This window comes from Solea senegalensis, unplaced genomic scaffold (genome assembly GCF_019176455.1).
Source record: "Solea senegalensis isolate Sse05_10M unplaced genomic scaffold, IFAPA_SoseM_1 scf7180000014804, whole genome shotgun sequence".
Classification (NCBI taxonomy): Eukaryota; Metazoa; Chordata; class Actinopteri; order Pleuronectiformes; family Soleidae; genus Solea; species Solea senegalensis.
The window spans coordinates 71,364-84,801 of record NW_025321134.1 but is presented as its reverse complement, the minus strand read 5'-3'; the positions used below and the strand labels follow the sequence as shown (position 1 = coordinate 84,801).

At 43.8% G+C, this 13,438-nt stretch overlaps 1 protein-coding gene across 1 annotated transcript in view; it reads left to right on the top strand.

The window, feature by feature from the left end:
* Positions 1-675: 675 nt before the first annotated feature.
* The window catches only part of piezo1 (piezo-type mechanosensitive ion channel component 1), a 65,754-nt gene continuing 52,991 nt past the window's right edge, over positions 676-13,438 (top strand). The window contains exons 1-5 of the mRNA XM_044016796.1: positions 676-712; positions 1,014-1,212; positions 1,829-1,970; positions 9,883-10,141; positions 10,721-10,934. Coding sequence (XP_043872731.1) covers positions 676-712; positions 1,014-1,212; positions 1,829-1,970; positions 9,883-10,141; positions 10,721-10,934 — 851 coding nt within the window. The remainder of the gene's footprint in view (positions 713-1,013; positions 1,213-1,828; positions 1,971-9,882; positions 10,142-10,720; positions 10,935-13,438) is intronic.

Genomic DNA, 13,438 nt, shown 5'->3' with positions numbered 1-13,438 from the left:
ATATATATATATTAAATAAATAAAAAAAAAAATTCAATATTTATTTTGAAATATTGAACTATTTCAAAATAGTTATATACCTTTCAATATATATATATTAAAAAAATATATATATTTTGAAATATTGAACTATTTCAAAATAGTTATATACCTTTCAATATATATATTTTTTAAATAAATTAAAAAAAATCAATATTTATTTTGAAATGTTGAACTATTTCAAAATAGTTTATACCTTTCAATATATATATATTTTAAATAAATTAAAAAAAAATCAATATTTATTTTGAAATATTGAACTATTCCAAAATAGTTCTATACCTTTCAATACCTTTCAAAACTTTGTACATACTTATATTTCGCTTTTAATTGTTTGTTCTACTTGAAGCTCTTACTTACTTCTAGCTCTTATATGTACCCAAATGTTTAAATGCACTTTTGTAAGTCGCTTTGGATAAAAGCGTCTGCTAAATGACATGTAATGTAATGTAATGTAATACACTGGAAAATAGACCAACACTCTTTGGCTGGTGGTTGGTCCACATGGGTCTGTGAACACAAACATGCTGTTTAATGCTGTATTTGCTGGAAACACTGGTGCTGCGTCCTACATGACGACATGTCACAGAGAAAGAAAATGTTTGTTTGTGGGAGGACACAACAGCCAGGCAAACCATGGCGGGGAACTATAGTGCAAGGCAGCACAGCGAGGGTAATGATGAGGGGCACGTTTGTGGGCAGAAGAAGACGAGATGACTAGGAAATGGCGGGAAGAGCTGAGGACAAGTGCTCATCAGTAATGGAACAGACAGACAGTGTGAGTGCCTGGCAGTTTGACAGGAGGGATAATGCACATATGTTATATTATGGAACAACTAGCTGTCATCATTACACCCAATATAAGGACTGTTGTCATATATCGTGACTGCCTCACAGAGTTTAAGCGATGCTCTCACCCCCACACCCAATACACTGTCAGGGAAACCATCTGTATGATTGAGCCTGTGTTTGAGCTCCGCCCTCTTTCTCTTTTCTTTGTCTTTCAGGTCACACGGGTCGTTTTATCCAGTCAGTCTTCTGCACCAGTCTGCTCTTTGTTCTGGTTCATATCTGCTTTCAGACGGTGCTGTTCACGTACCCTCCTCTCAACCTTAGTATAGGTGACAACTGTTCACAATGGGACACCATAACCAGACATATAGGAGTGTCCAGGTATGTCATTCATGTCGTTGCATGTCGTCACTCATATTTGCCACATGATATTATTCATGCATTGTATTGACAGACTTATGCACAATATAATATATTTACACACTATAATTACCTGTAAACTCACATGACCTGGGGCCTCTGAGCATCAAGTCTGGTCAGGAGGGCCCAGCCAAGGGCCACAAAGTGTGTCTGAAAAAAACAACAACAAACTTTATCACGTTATTCAGTCATGAATGCATGAATAATATTTCACATCATTTCAAAAGTTTATTTTCAATATGGAAGCTATGTATTTCACAATAAAATGTTTTATTTATAATAAGTATGAATATTAAAAACTTTAAAACTACTACAGTGAACCAGTGTTGTACAGAATAATACATGAAAGACGTACAATCTCATGAGGTAATAAATGGCATAAAAACCTAATAAAATAAAAGACATGAAACTCAAAAATAAAATAGTGTCAAAGGCCTTGATAATTAATGGCAGCTGCTGTAAATAGTCATTTGTTCAAACTCATCAGAGGCCACCATGGTCCATCTTTCCCTTCTGCATCTACTGCAGGTCAAATGTTTTCACACGGTGGATGTGTGTGTGTGTGTGTGTGTTGCAGGCTTCCCCTGGATGATCCTTGGAATGTGGCCCGCCTTCTGTGTCCAGATCTGGGTGTGTGTGTGGTTGCCTTGGTAACAGTCGTCCTCTGCAACAGATTGGTCAGGAACAGAGAAATGGTGGCTGCTGCCAATATTACATCGGTAAGTTTTGTGTGTGTTATCTTTATTATTTGTAACTTTCCCAGAGACACGAGCTAACCCCGTAACCACGCATCCACCATCCCCTCCAAAAAGTGCTTTGGGGTGCAGTTTGCCGACTCTCTTTCATGATCTCATCACATATTCCTTTTTATTTCAAGTCTTTCAACTTAAGCACTATGATCATGACCATGATTTCACATCTTTGTGGGATTTGTAATGAAAAAAACAATTCATGTAGCCCAGCCCAGATTGTTTGTTTGTTTGAGTCCTGGGTCAGGCTTGTGTTTCAACTGAGAATAGAACCTTTACTTGGAGGCAGAGTGTGCGATGTGCCCGGTGGTCATGTCAGCGAGACACATAGCATGAACGTTGTAACAACAACAACAACAACACAACGAACAACAATGGAGGACATCCAGCAGCTTTGTATGAGAACAGACTGTTGGCGTGGAACAAACACCAGCCAAACCTTCACTCTCGTACCCCAAGGTAAGGGTACCAAAAAATGGAACGTTTTTTAAAGTAGTCCCATCACACAAAATATGAGCTTCTTCAGAATAGCGCCACCTATCTCACCTCTTATCACTGAAGCTTGTGTGTGACGTGTTCATCAATCATTGTCATGGTGAAGGTTTCGAGCCAAAATATGCAGAAAATGTAGAAGTGAGTGGGACAGAGATTCAGTGGACATGGAAAGGTGAAGGACAAAGCACAGTGGAAGTAGACCTGTGCTGTTCACCATGGGCTCGATGCTGAACCTGGAGAAATCCGGTCTATATTATGTGTAATCCACGAGCAAATCTGACCAGAAAACTCACTCAATTCCATTATAATAGTAATAGATTTGCATTAAATATCATATACGTTTCTGGAGCTACCTGAGCGTGACAGACTGAAGGTGGTTGTAGGTGATACTGAGAACAAGCAGGGTTAGGATTCAAATGGGCAGGCAAAAAAAACAAGAGCAAAGAAATACCAAAGAGTAAAAACTGAGATTGGCAAGAGGTGAGGAGATTTGGCCAAAGCACAACACCATGATGTAAGACAACATTCTTTCAAGGAGGTCATGATCAGACTGGAGACTGGAGACTTCAGTGACTGGCACACATGAGTAATACGTTAGGAGGAGACAACACAGAGGCCTTTATAAAAGAAATGAAATAATGAAGGTATGTAAGGAGTCATTTTCCACCAATTTATCCATCACATGAGGGTCATGGGGGGGACATTGCAGGGCATATGATACAAATAAGACAAAGACAAACCATTCAACTTCACGCTCACACCTACAGTCACTTTTGAGTGACCATATATACATATATATATGTATATATATGTATATATATATATACATATATATGTATATATATGTATGTATGTATGTATATATATATATATATATATATAGATATACATATATATGTATGTATGTATGTATATATATATATATATACATAATATATATATATATAAATGTGTATATATAGACGTGCCCTCATATTTGCAAGTTGTTTGCTTGCTTCATTTCTGTGTCTCTACATTGGCGCTGGTACAAACACACAGTATGAAAGTACATATCTCTAACAGTTTTGCTAGAGAGTCACGTGTGTCTTGAGGCCTACACACCCACACTGCTATCTCTAACTCTATTGCTGTAAGACTCAATGCTCAGATGTGATTATTATTATCATTTCTTTATTTTATAGACTGTAATTAATCTTCAAACTCCCCTGTCTCTCACTCTGAACTGTGTCTGTCTTTTACCTATTAGTTTCCTTATTTTCTGTCTCCAAGGCAACTGTCCAAACAAACAGTAGAGTGATGTAGTCTCTCTCTTTCCTGAGACAGTGGAATCCGAGTGAAAGACATATTCTAGTACAAGCTCTGACAGATTTTAATGTTGATATGATAAACAGATGCTGCTGTGTTTTCCTTGCTTGCAGTAAGATCTTAGCAGAGTGATTTCAGGTTTGATCTGTGTGTTGATGAGTGTGTCCAACACCTGTGGAGACAGAGATACCTCAAGAACAACTGGCTAGATTTTATTACCAACAATATGACTAACAATATCCATTGTCCCAAGAGCATAATTAACATTGCATTGAAACGTGCAAAACACCTCCATCCACCACTACTACCTACCTACCATATCTACCTACCTACCTACCTGCCTGCCTGCCTACCTATCTGCCTGCCTACCTGCCTGCCCTGCCTGCCTACCCTACCTGCTATACCTACCTTACCTACCATATCTGCCTGCCTCTGCCTGCCTACCTACCTGCCTCTGCCCTGCCTGCCTACCATCTACCTGCCTGCCACCACCTGCCCTACCTGCCTACCTGCCTGCCTGCCTGCCTACCTGCCTACCAGGCCTACCATATCTACCCACCTCTACCTACCTACCTATCTACCTACCTAAAACAGTGATAATTTTATGAAATGTGCAAAACACCACCATCCACCTACCTACCTACCTACCTACCTACCTACCTATATATACCTACCTACCTACCCCACTCACAGCTCGTCCAGAGGAAGGAAAAAGTCAGCGTTTGGGTCCAACAGAAAAAGTCCATCAAACATACAGAAATAAAATGCCGTCATAGTCGTCAGAGGCACTCTTTTTCCACCGTACTGTAGTTCACCTCCCGCTGAGCCAGCTTCCGGCTAATGTACAGTACGGGGCGGTCGACCCCCTCCACCTCCTGGGACAAAACGCCCCCCAGCCCGCTGTTCAAGGTGTGGGTCTGCAGGATGAAAGGGAGAGAAAAGTTAGGAGTGTATAAAAGTGGCTTTCCTCAGGGACTCAAGCACTGCTCCCACCTGCTGCATATGCTGCTCCCAGGTCTCACTATGAATGATGACATGAGTCCATGAGACGCTGAAATGTAGCCCCGAACAACCCAAACGGAAGAGTGACAAATTGGTACAAACCATACGGAGTGGAGAAGGCTGTCTTTTCCCTGGACTCTAGCGACAAGGGAATCTGCCAGTAGCCCTTGGTTAAATCCAGTGTAGTGAAAAAGCGAGCCGTGCCCAGCCAATCCAGGAGTTCGTCGACGCCGGGGCATTGGATAGGCATCGAATTTGGACACCTCGCTGACCCTACGATAGTCCACACAGAACCGTATTGACTCATCAGACTTGTGAACCAGCATGATGGGGCAACACCAGTCACTGTTGGACTCTTCTATTACCCCCATCTCCAACACGGCCTGAAGTTCTGCCTGAACAATTTTCCTTTTGTGTTCTGGCAGCCGATAGGGTCGTGAGCGCACTGTCACACCCGGAGGTGTTTCTATGTGGTGGTGTATGTGACCCCGCTGAGAGATGGTCATCAGCGGGGACTGGCGCTGACTGGTTCGAATTAGTCACCTCCGGTCCCAACTCGTCTCTCTGGATCACAGTGGTAGCCAGAGAAACAGCCGCCATCTCCCTCCAGGCTTTGAGGAGGTTGAGGTGGTAAATATGTGTTTCTCCGCCCCCGTCAGAACGCACAACCTCATTGTCAACATCCCCCACTCGCCGTGTGACCACGAAGGGCCCTTGCCACTTGGTGAGCAATTTAGAGCTAGATGATGGCAGCAATACAAGTACTTTATCTCCTGGTGAAAACTGTCTAAGTTTTGCCCCTCTGTTGTACAGCCGCTGTTGACGCTCCTGGGCCTGGAGCAAATTCTCCTGTGATAACTGACCCAGTGAATGGAGTTTTGCTCACAGGTCCAGGACGTATTGTACCTCATTTTTGCTGGTGCTTGGACCCATCTCCCAGTTTTCCTTAACCAGGTCCAAGACACCCCGAGGTTTTCTGCCAAACAGGAGTTCAAAAGGAGAAAATCCTGTGGAGGCCTGGGGAACCTCTTGCACTGCAAACAACAGAGGGTCCAACCATTTATCCCAATTACGGCTATCCTTGTGCACAAACTTACGAATCATGTTCTTTAGTGTCTTTAGTTTTCTTTAGATGGTAGATGCTAGTCCGGATTGAGCGGACGCCCAGTAATTCGTATAGCTCGCGTAGTGTACGTGACATGTGTGCCCTGATCAGTCAGGATCTCTTTCGGGATCCCAACTCGGGAGATAACTTGAAACAGCGCCTGCGCAACACTCTTCGCAGAGATATTGCGCAGGGGCACTGCCTCAGGATAGCGCGTTGCATAGTCCACTAGGACTAGCACAAAGCGATATCCCCGTGAGCTCCGGTCTAATGGCCCGATGAGGTCCATGGCAATTCTATCAAAAGGGACCTCAATAAGTGGTAATGGGCGCAACGGCGCATTTGGGGTGGCCGGTGGATTGACTAACTGGCATTCACAGCAGGATGCACACCACCGACTTACATCCGCCCGAATGCCTGGCCAGTAAAATTGGGCCATGATCCGGTTCAGTGTTTTATCATATCCCAGGTGGCCCGCCATGGGGTTGTGATGAGCCGTCTGGAAAATTGTTTCGCCTTTTCGGTACTAACAACTGGGTGAGCTCTTCCCCGGTACGAGCGTCACGACTCGCTCTGTATAGTCTGTCCCTAATGACAACAAAGTAGGAGTGAGTGAGTGCTGTGTTAGGGTGAACCTGGCAACCATCAGTTTTTATCACTTGGTCAAAAGCATGACGGAGGGTCTCAACCCGAGACTGCTCAAGTGGAAAATCTTCCATGGGAGCAATCTGCGGGCCCCCTGGAGCCAGCTGTGCTGGTCCCTCCGGCCCCGCGCCCCCCGGCAGCTTCGGGATGCGGCACCTCCGCCTCACCACTAAGCACAGCACACCACTCACATTTCCCTGACGTACGTGACCGCACCCTCATAGTTTCCCCCACTAAGCTCGCAAACCCCGGACAGTTTGTTCCCAAGATTGAAGGATGCGTGAGGCGAGTACTAACTCCAGCCTTGACTCTATGTTTTTTCCCATTAAAATAAATTTCCAGGGCCACCACTGGATAATCGTGAATATCCCCTTGCACACACCTCACCCTCACCCACGATGCCTCTAACAATGCCCTCGGTCGAACCAGATGCTGATGGATCATGGTCCTACCTACCTACCTACCTACCTACCATATCTACCTACCTACGTACCGACCTACAGGTGCGGACCTCGCGGGTGGAGGGATGGAAGATGGTGGCTGCAAAGATTCCATCTCGGGTCCAGAGGGGTGTGTGGTTAGACGCAAAACAAGTTTCTCACTCGGCCAGCAAGTATGAAACTGGCATGGCCCCCCGAGACTGTGTGCTCAGTTCCCTGCTCTTCACCCTGCTGACACATGACTGCAACATACAGCACCAATCACATAGTGATGACACAACTCCGGTGAGTCTCATCACCAAGGGCTATTAGACTCACTACAGGAAGGAGGTCAACCTTCTGACCACATGGTGCAGAAATAACAACCTTCTGCTGAATGTCAGCAAGACCAAAGAGGTTGTTGTGCAGCACCAAATTCCTGCAGGTTCACATCAGTGAGGACCTCTCCTGGACCACCAACACTGCATCACTGGCAAAGAGAGCTCAGCGGCACCTCTACTTCCTGTGCAAACTCAAGTGGGCAAGTGCTCCACCACCAATCATGAGCACACTCTACCAAGGCACCACTGTGTGGGGCGGGAGCTGCACTCACTACAATAGGAAAGCCCTGCAGCGCACGGTGAACACCACTGGAAGGATTATTGGTGCCTACCTCCCCTCCCTGCATAAGACATATACACCACCCGCCTCACCCGAAAAGCGATCACAATTGTGGCACACAATATTCAGTCTCCTGCCCTCTGGGAGGAGGTGTAGGAGCCTCGGTTCCCGCACCACCAGACTCACCAACAGCTTTATCCACCAGGCTGTTAGGATGTTAAACTCTCTCCCCTCAGCTCCATCCAAAAGGCTGCCAGAAAGCTAAAACCGTGCCCCCCTCTCCCCTCTTTATTTATGGTTTACTTTAGTGTCAGGATATGTCTGTCTTTATTTGTTGTGCCTGCACACTTTACTGTTTTTACTTGTGTCACAAATGTCTTGTCTTGTCTTCACCGTAGGATAGCGAGAATTGACTTTACAGACTCAGGCTTAGGTCCCTTCCCTTTCTCTTCCCCCCTACCTATACCTACCTACCCTACCTTACTTGTCCTTACCTACCCAGCCACCTACACTCTTATCTACCTATCCAAGCCTAGGTTAGCCTTCCTACTTACCTGCCCCATTAACCTAATCTGTATGTTTTTGGACTGTAGACAGAAACTACCCAGAAAACACCACACACTCACGGGGAGAACATACAAAACCCACACAGGCCTCGGTCAAACTAGGGTTCGAACAGGTGACCTTCTTGCTGTAAGGCAACAATGCAAGCCACTACTACACTGCATGGGCCCTAAATGATTTGCTTATATTACATAATTCCATATGACCTCTCTGTGACTTCATTCTTGCAGTACTCACAGCAGTCGTCAAAGGATGAGCATGTTTGCTGTGACAGTTCTGTCTCTGTAATTAGAAACATCTTTGCCACCTGTTGCTACATATCACCACTGTTCTGTTTTGTTGTTATTACTGTGCATACAATTATGTGGAAGTTTTCTATATTTAGAAACAGTGTGTTTCTGTGTGTGTTCAGTGTACCGTAACATCTCTGGGTAGCAGCCTTGTCCCACACAGTAGACATACAGTCACTGCGTAATAAGCAGTGTGTAAGTGAGCAGGGGCCCTATAAAACTTCCCGTTCACTTAAACATAGGCTTAAACACTATAAACATTTACATGTGCAATAAAGGAGAGCTCTGCATCCCCCCATGAATCAGATTTTTATAAGCACTTAGTTTTATAGTAAACATACAGGAGGAGAGTACAGTGACATCTGTGTCTATACAGCTGCTCTCAGCTCAGCTAGAAAGTTCAGAGACTCTCTAGAGATTGAGTGGAGGGCTCTACATATGAACACAAATGTCCCCTAAAGTAGCTCTGGACATTCTCCTCTCAGCTCCATAGTCAAATCTCTGGATTATGTCTCAGTGAGCTCATGTGAAATAATCCACAAGGGGATGAATGGATGACTATCCTTTTGCCTTTGACCCTCCAGCATTTTTCTCCTGCCGTTGTGAAAACTTGAAATTTTGTGTTGAAGAATCACAAGAAGGAACTGCAGATTAGAATCCAGAAGGATTAAGGAACATGGAAAGAATAAGGATGAGGAATAAAAATAACAAGGTGCCGAGAGTAGGCTATTTTTATTGTTAGTAAATTGTATTACATTTTGTTGTAGCAGCTATTCTTGTAAAATGTACATTTTTACAACATTTTTAGTTTTACTAGTTTTTCTTAGAAAATAAAACATGTTATCTCTTGTTAATCTTATCAGACAGTAAACCCCAACAAATGTACGTTATGTTTCATTAAGTAGTTATTCTTATTGTCTTATATATTAAATCAAATGTTTGTGTTATTTTTGGTTCGAGTCGTGTTCCTATACTGTGCAGCCAAAAACAAAAGAGACATGGAGGATCCTTGCATGAAACGGCAGACTAGACTTCTTCATACACAATAGTCAGCCAATCTTCCATAGCACCACTTCCTTTCAAACTGGCTTACAAAATAAGAGCCACTGACTTTGGCTTTTTGCTACTTCTTATATAAAACTTATGCAATAACATTAACAATAAAAAATAGATTACAATTGGAATCTTGTGCAATAAAATAAGCATTTTTATATGTTATTTTTAGTGTCTGTATTCATTGCACAACTGTCATTAGTGGTAACAGGAAGTACTTACACTACAAATCCAGTTCAACATACAGTATGATAACTGGGTAATATGGTTATCACCCGATTATCATATGTAAACCACAAAGTTCACGTGTGACATGGCTTTAGTGTGTGACTTTTCGCTCATTTAGTAATTCTGACTTTCATTTTGTCCGTTTCTCACCTTAGCTAGACAATGACTCAACAGATAAACTCTCCGATGATGATGAGGATGATGATGATGATGAGGAGGAGGAGGTGGCGGTGGAGGAAGAGACATCAGGAGATGAAGAAGATGAAGAGAGGTCACTGCCTGGTGACCCTGATGAAGAAGAGGTTTCCACAGCAACCAGAGCGAAGCAGATGGCCGAGCGTCTGAAGGCCATGGTTCGGAAAGTCCTGCGGGACCTGGGGAGGATCGTAGCCATCATACTGCTGGCTTTGGCTGGTACGGTTTGTGTCACATTAACCTAGCGTTACCGGGGCCTCTGAGGTTTCAGCAGCGTGAGCACAGTCCAGACATACACGTACTTACTGTCCATGGTAGGTCTGTCAGGGAATTCATTAAAGTTAGTGTGGGATTCATTAAATTCAAAAACCCATTCTGTTTATTGATGTTTGTTACAGCTGGTATCTTAAATCCAACAAGCAGACACACACACACACACACACACACACTAAAAAATGATAATGGTAATAAAAATAATAAAAGTGCATAGACATATAATGATTCAAAAAATATACCCTAGCACTGTATCGCTCAGTTCAAGGAGATCTGGCATTGTACTGCTAACATTAGACCGATGTTTTCAAATGAGAGTTAAGAAAATAACGCACATTTTTAATCCAGTTTGTATTAATAGGTAGAATTGAGGAATTGAGTTTTTTTCCCCATAAATATGTAAAACATGTATCATTATGTGCACAACAATGCTGACTGACTATGTTTCACATTTTAATAAACTATCAGTCAGTCAGTTTTTAGTGAGCATCTCTCTGTCTGAGCTTTCCTCTCTTTTCGTTGCAGGCATCACACTACCCTCTGCCTTCTCGGCCATCTACTTCCTGCTTTTCATTGGCGTGTGCACGTGGTGGGCGTACCACCTTCCCATCAGTAACTTGGGTTTCAACGCACTGTGTGTGATGGTGGGCTTCTTCACTGCTGGCCACTTGGTTTGTCTGTACCTGTACCAGAGTCTGCTGGCTCAGGCCCTGTTCCCCCCACACAGTCTCTGGGCCAGGTAAGACTGTGGACACGTGTCCTCATAGACCTACACCTTAACACATACACATACACAGATTGGTACATTTTTTACACTTTACATGCACTATGCTAGCACTATGGTAATTGTAAGAATTTGTAATAGGAATGCCATAACTCCACAATAATAACCAATAGTGGATCTCATCATTGACACAAATTCAGCCATAAAGATAAACAACAGGGGTCCTATCCAATGCTAAGGTTCACGTCTTCCATCATCATCATCCAAGAAAGGACGGTAGGGCCCACTGGCTCATAATCCATCCCAGAGTGTCTTACTAAGCAAGAACGAAGATGCATGGTGTTTTCTGTTGTTGCAGTTGTTTTTTTTAAATCCGTTTGTGTTTTATTTGTTGTTGTGTTTTCCTATTTGTAGTGGTAATTTGCACTTCAGGGCCACCGTAGATAATTCACAGAGATTGATTGACCACGACATTGTCAAAATAAGTACATTCAGTTGGAGAAAGAAAAGATGCACTCGAATGTGAATGGATGGAAGTTTAGAAAAAAAGCATACAGGATGTAGGCAGATGTAAATCAAGTATATTATATTTATTTACAGTTTATTTACATATGTGCAGGGAAGGATGGGGTTGGGAGGTGGATGGAGAAAGGGTGAAGGGGTCAGCAGATGTGGAGTGCTCTTTTTCTAGCACCATCTGTCCTGCTGCATCTCCTTCAGAAAAGGTCAAATCTGTGGAGCAGTCCGTGGTGGACACAGTCTTCTCTGTCTCTTCTCAGACTGGCTGCCTTATCTCCACAGATCTCAAATAAACTTGATCCTCTTCTGCTTAAGTGGCATTGGCAGGTCCCTTGGCGGTCAAATGCTTCCTCAATTTGCTTTTCCCAGCCCATGTCATGGCTCCATGGGGGAGAAGAAGACCTGATCTGTCTGATAAGTCTGTCTATTCCTTGGGCTCCACCTCTCCATCTCTCCCATACATGTCTTGACTGTCCACTGAGGAGAGGTCTGTGAATGAGTGTTGTCCAAGTAGATGGGTCATGGGACTGGTAGAAGATTTATTCTTCTCTGAAGATTATGGCCAAATCAAGGACCATCATGAACAGAAGGATGAGGTATAGGTAGGCTCTGGGAGGACAGTGGGCTGGTCTTTAACAGATTTGCAGCAGAGGGGGAGGATGAGTCTTTGTTGTTCAAGGCTAATCCTTCTCCAGTCATTTGCTTTTCACATTTTGCCTTCACATGTTTTGTCTTCACTTTAGCTTTTACCTTCTGACCCTTCTCCTTTTTAGTCTTGCCGGACAGAGTCTTTGATGAAGCCTTGTTTGAGGGTTTAACTGGCACAGCACTACTTATAGAAACTGGAGCTTCAGTTACCTCAGAGCCAGATGAATGTTTTGAGGAGAGGGGAGGTGTTTCAGTGAGTGAAGGGATTTCATCCATCGGTTCATCTCTGACAGGAGTTGCATCACCTCTGTCAACTGACTGATGTGAGGGCTCTGGTTTGTCTCCGGTCTTTTTCTTTTTTAATTTCTTTTTTTTCATGATTTTACTACAGAACTTGGTCCTTGATGAGGAAGAACATGTGGGGTAGTGAGAGAGAGCACCTATCTCTTCTTTCCCTCCTCTTCCACTCCTCTGGGGGGAATCATGTTTCGATAATGGGGACATGTCCCTCTCTCTGTCTCTGCTGCTCCGGGATCTGTGATTTAGTGAAGGATATTGGTTGTTGTATTCTTTGTAGTATTTTTTGCACCAGTCAGTGTTCTCATTTTCCCATTGGAGATACCTTTCTCTCTCCCAGCACTCCTCACCTTCAGAACGTAGTCCCTTTAGTTTATATGGTGGTAGTTGCCAAATAAGTGGCTTCTGTCCACTAGGGCTGCAGCTCCAGTAGCCATCAGGGGAACGAGACCGTGACCTCCATCGGTATGGTCCTGCTCCTTCTGCTTCCTTCCAGCCTCTGCCCAAATAAGGTGAATCATAGGGCTGATACCCGTAAGACTTTGAATGGGAAAGGGATCTTTTCCATGAGCATTCATAACTATGTCCATGACATCTTGAATTAGGGGAGTGGGGAAAAGACCCACCATAGGAGTGTAAATGGGAGTGAGATTGACTGGGGCTGTAAGAGTAAGTCCTCGATCTGGATCTGGAGCAAGTGTGAGTATGCTTGGATGGAGAGGGACTGTAAGATGGGGACCTGGAATAAGACCATTTAGTTCTCTTTGGTGTGTTTCTGAACTCTATAAGTTCATTGTGGAAGGCTCTAGTCAATTCATCTCCTTTAGATGTAGCTATGTCCTGTCTGTGCCACTGTTTGTAGAAATCTTTATAGAGGGGAGGCTGTGAAACAAATGGGATGAGACAGGTTTGAGGGGGCTGAATACCAGGAGCAACCCAGGGATGGTTGTGGCCTGGTGGTCCAGGGGCAAACATTGGCGAGGGCTGGTAACCAATAGTAGTAGGAGTGATAATGCCAGGACCAGAGATGTACGGAGGGGGGTATGGGTGTTGGG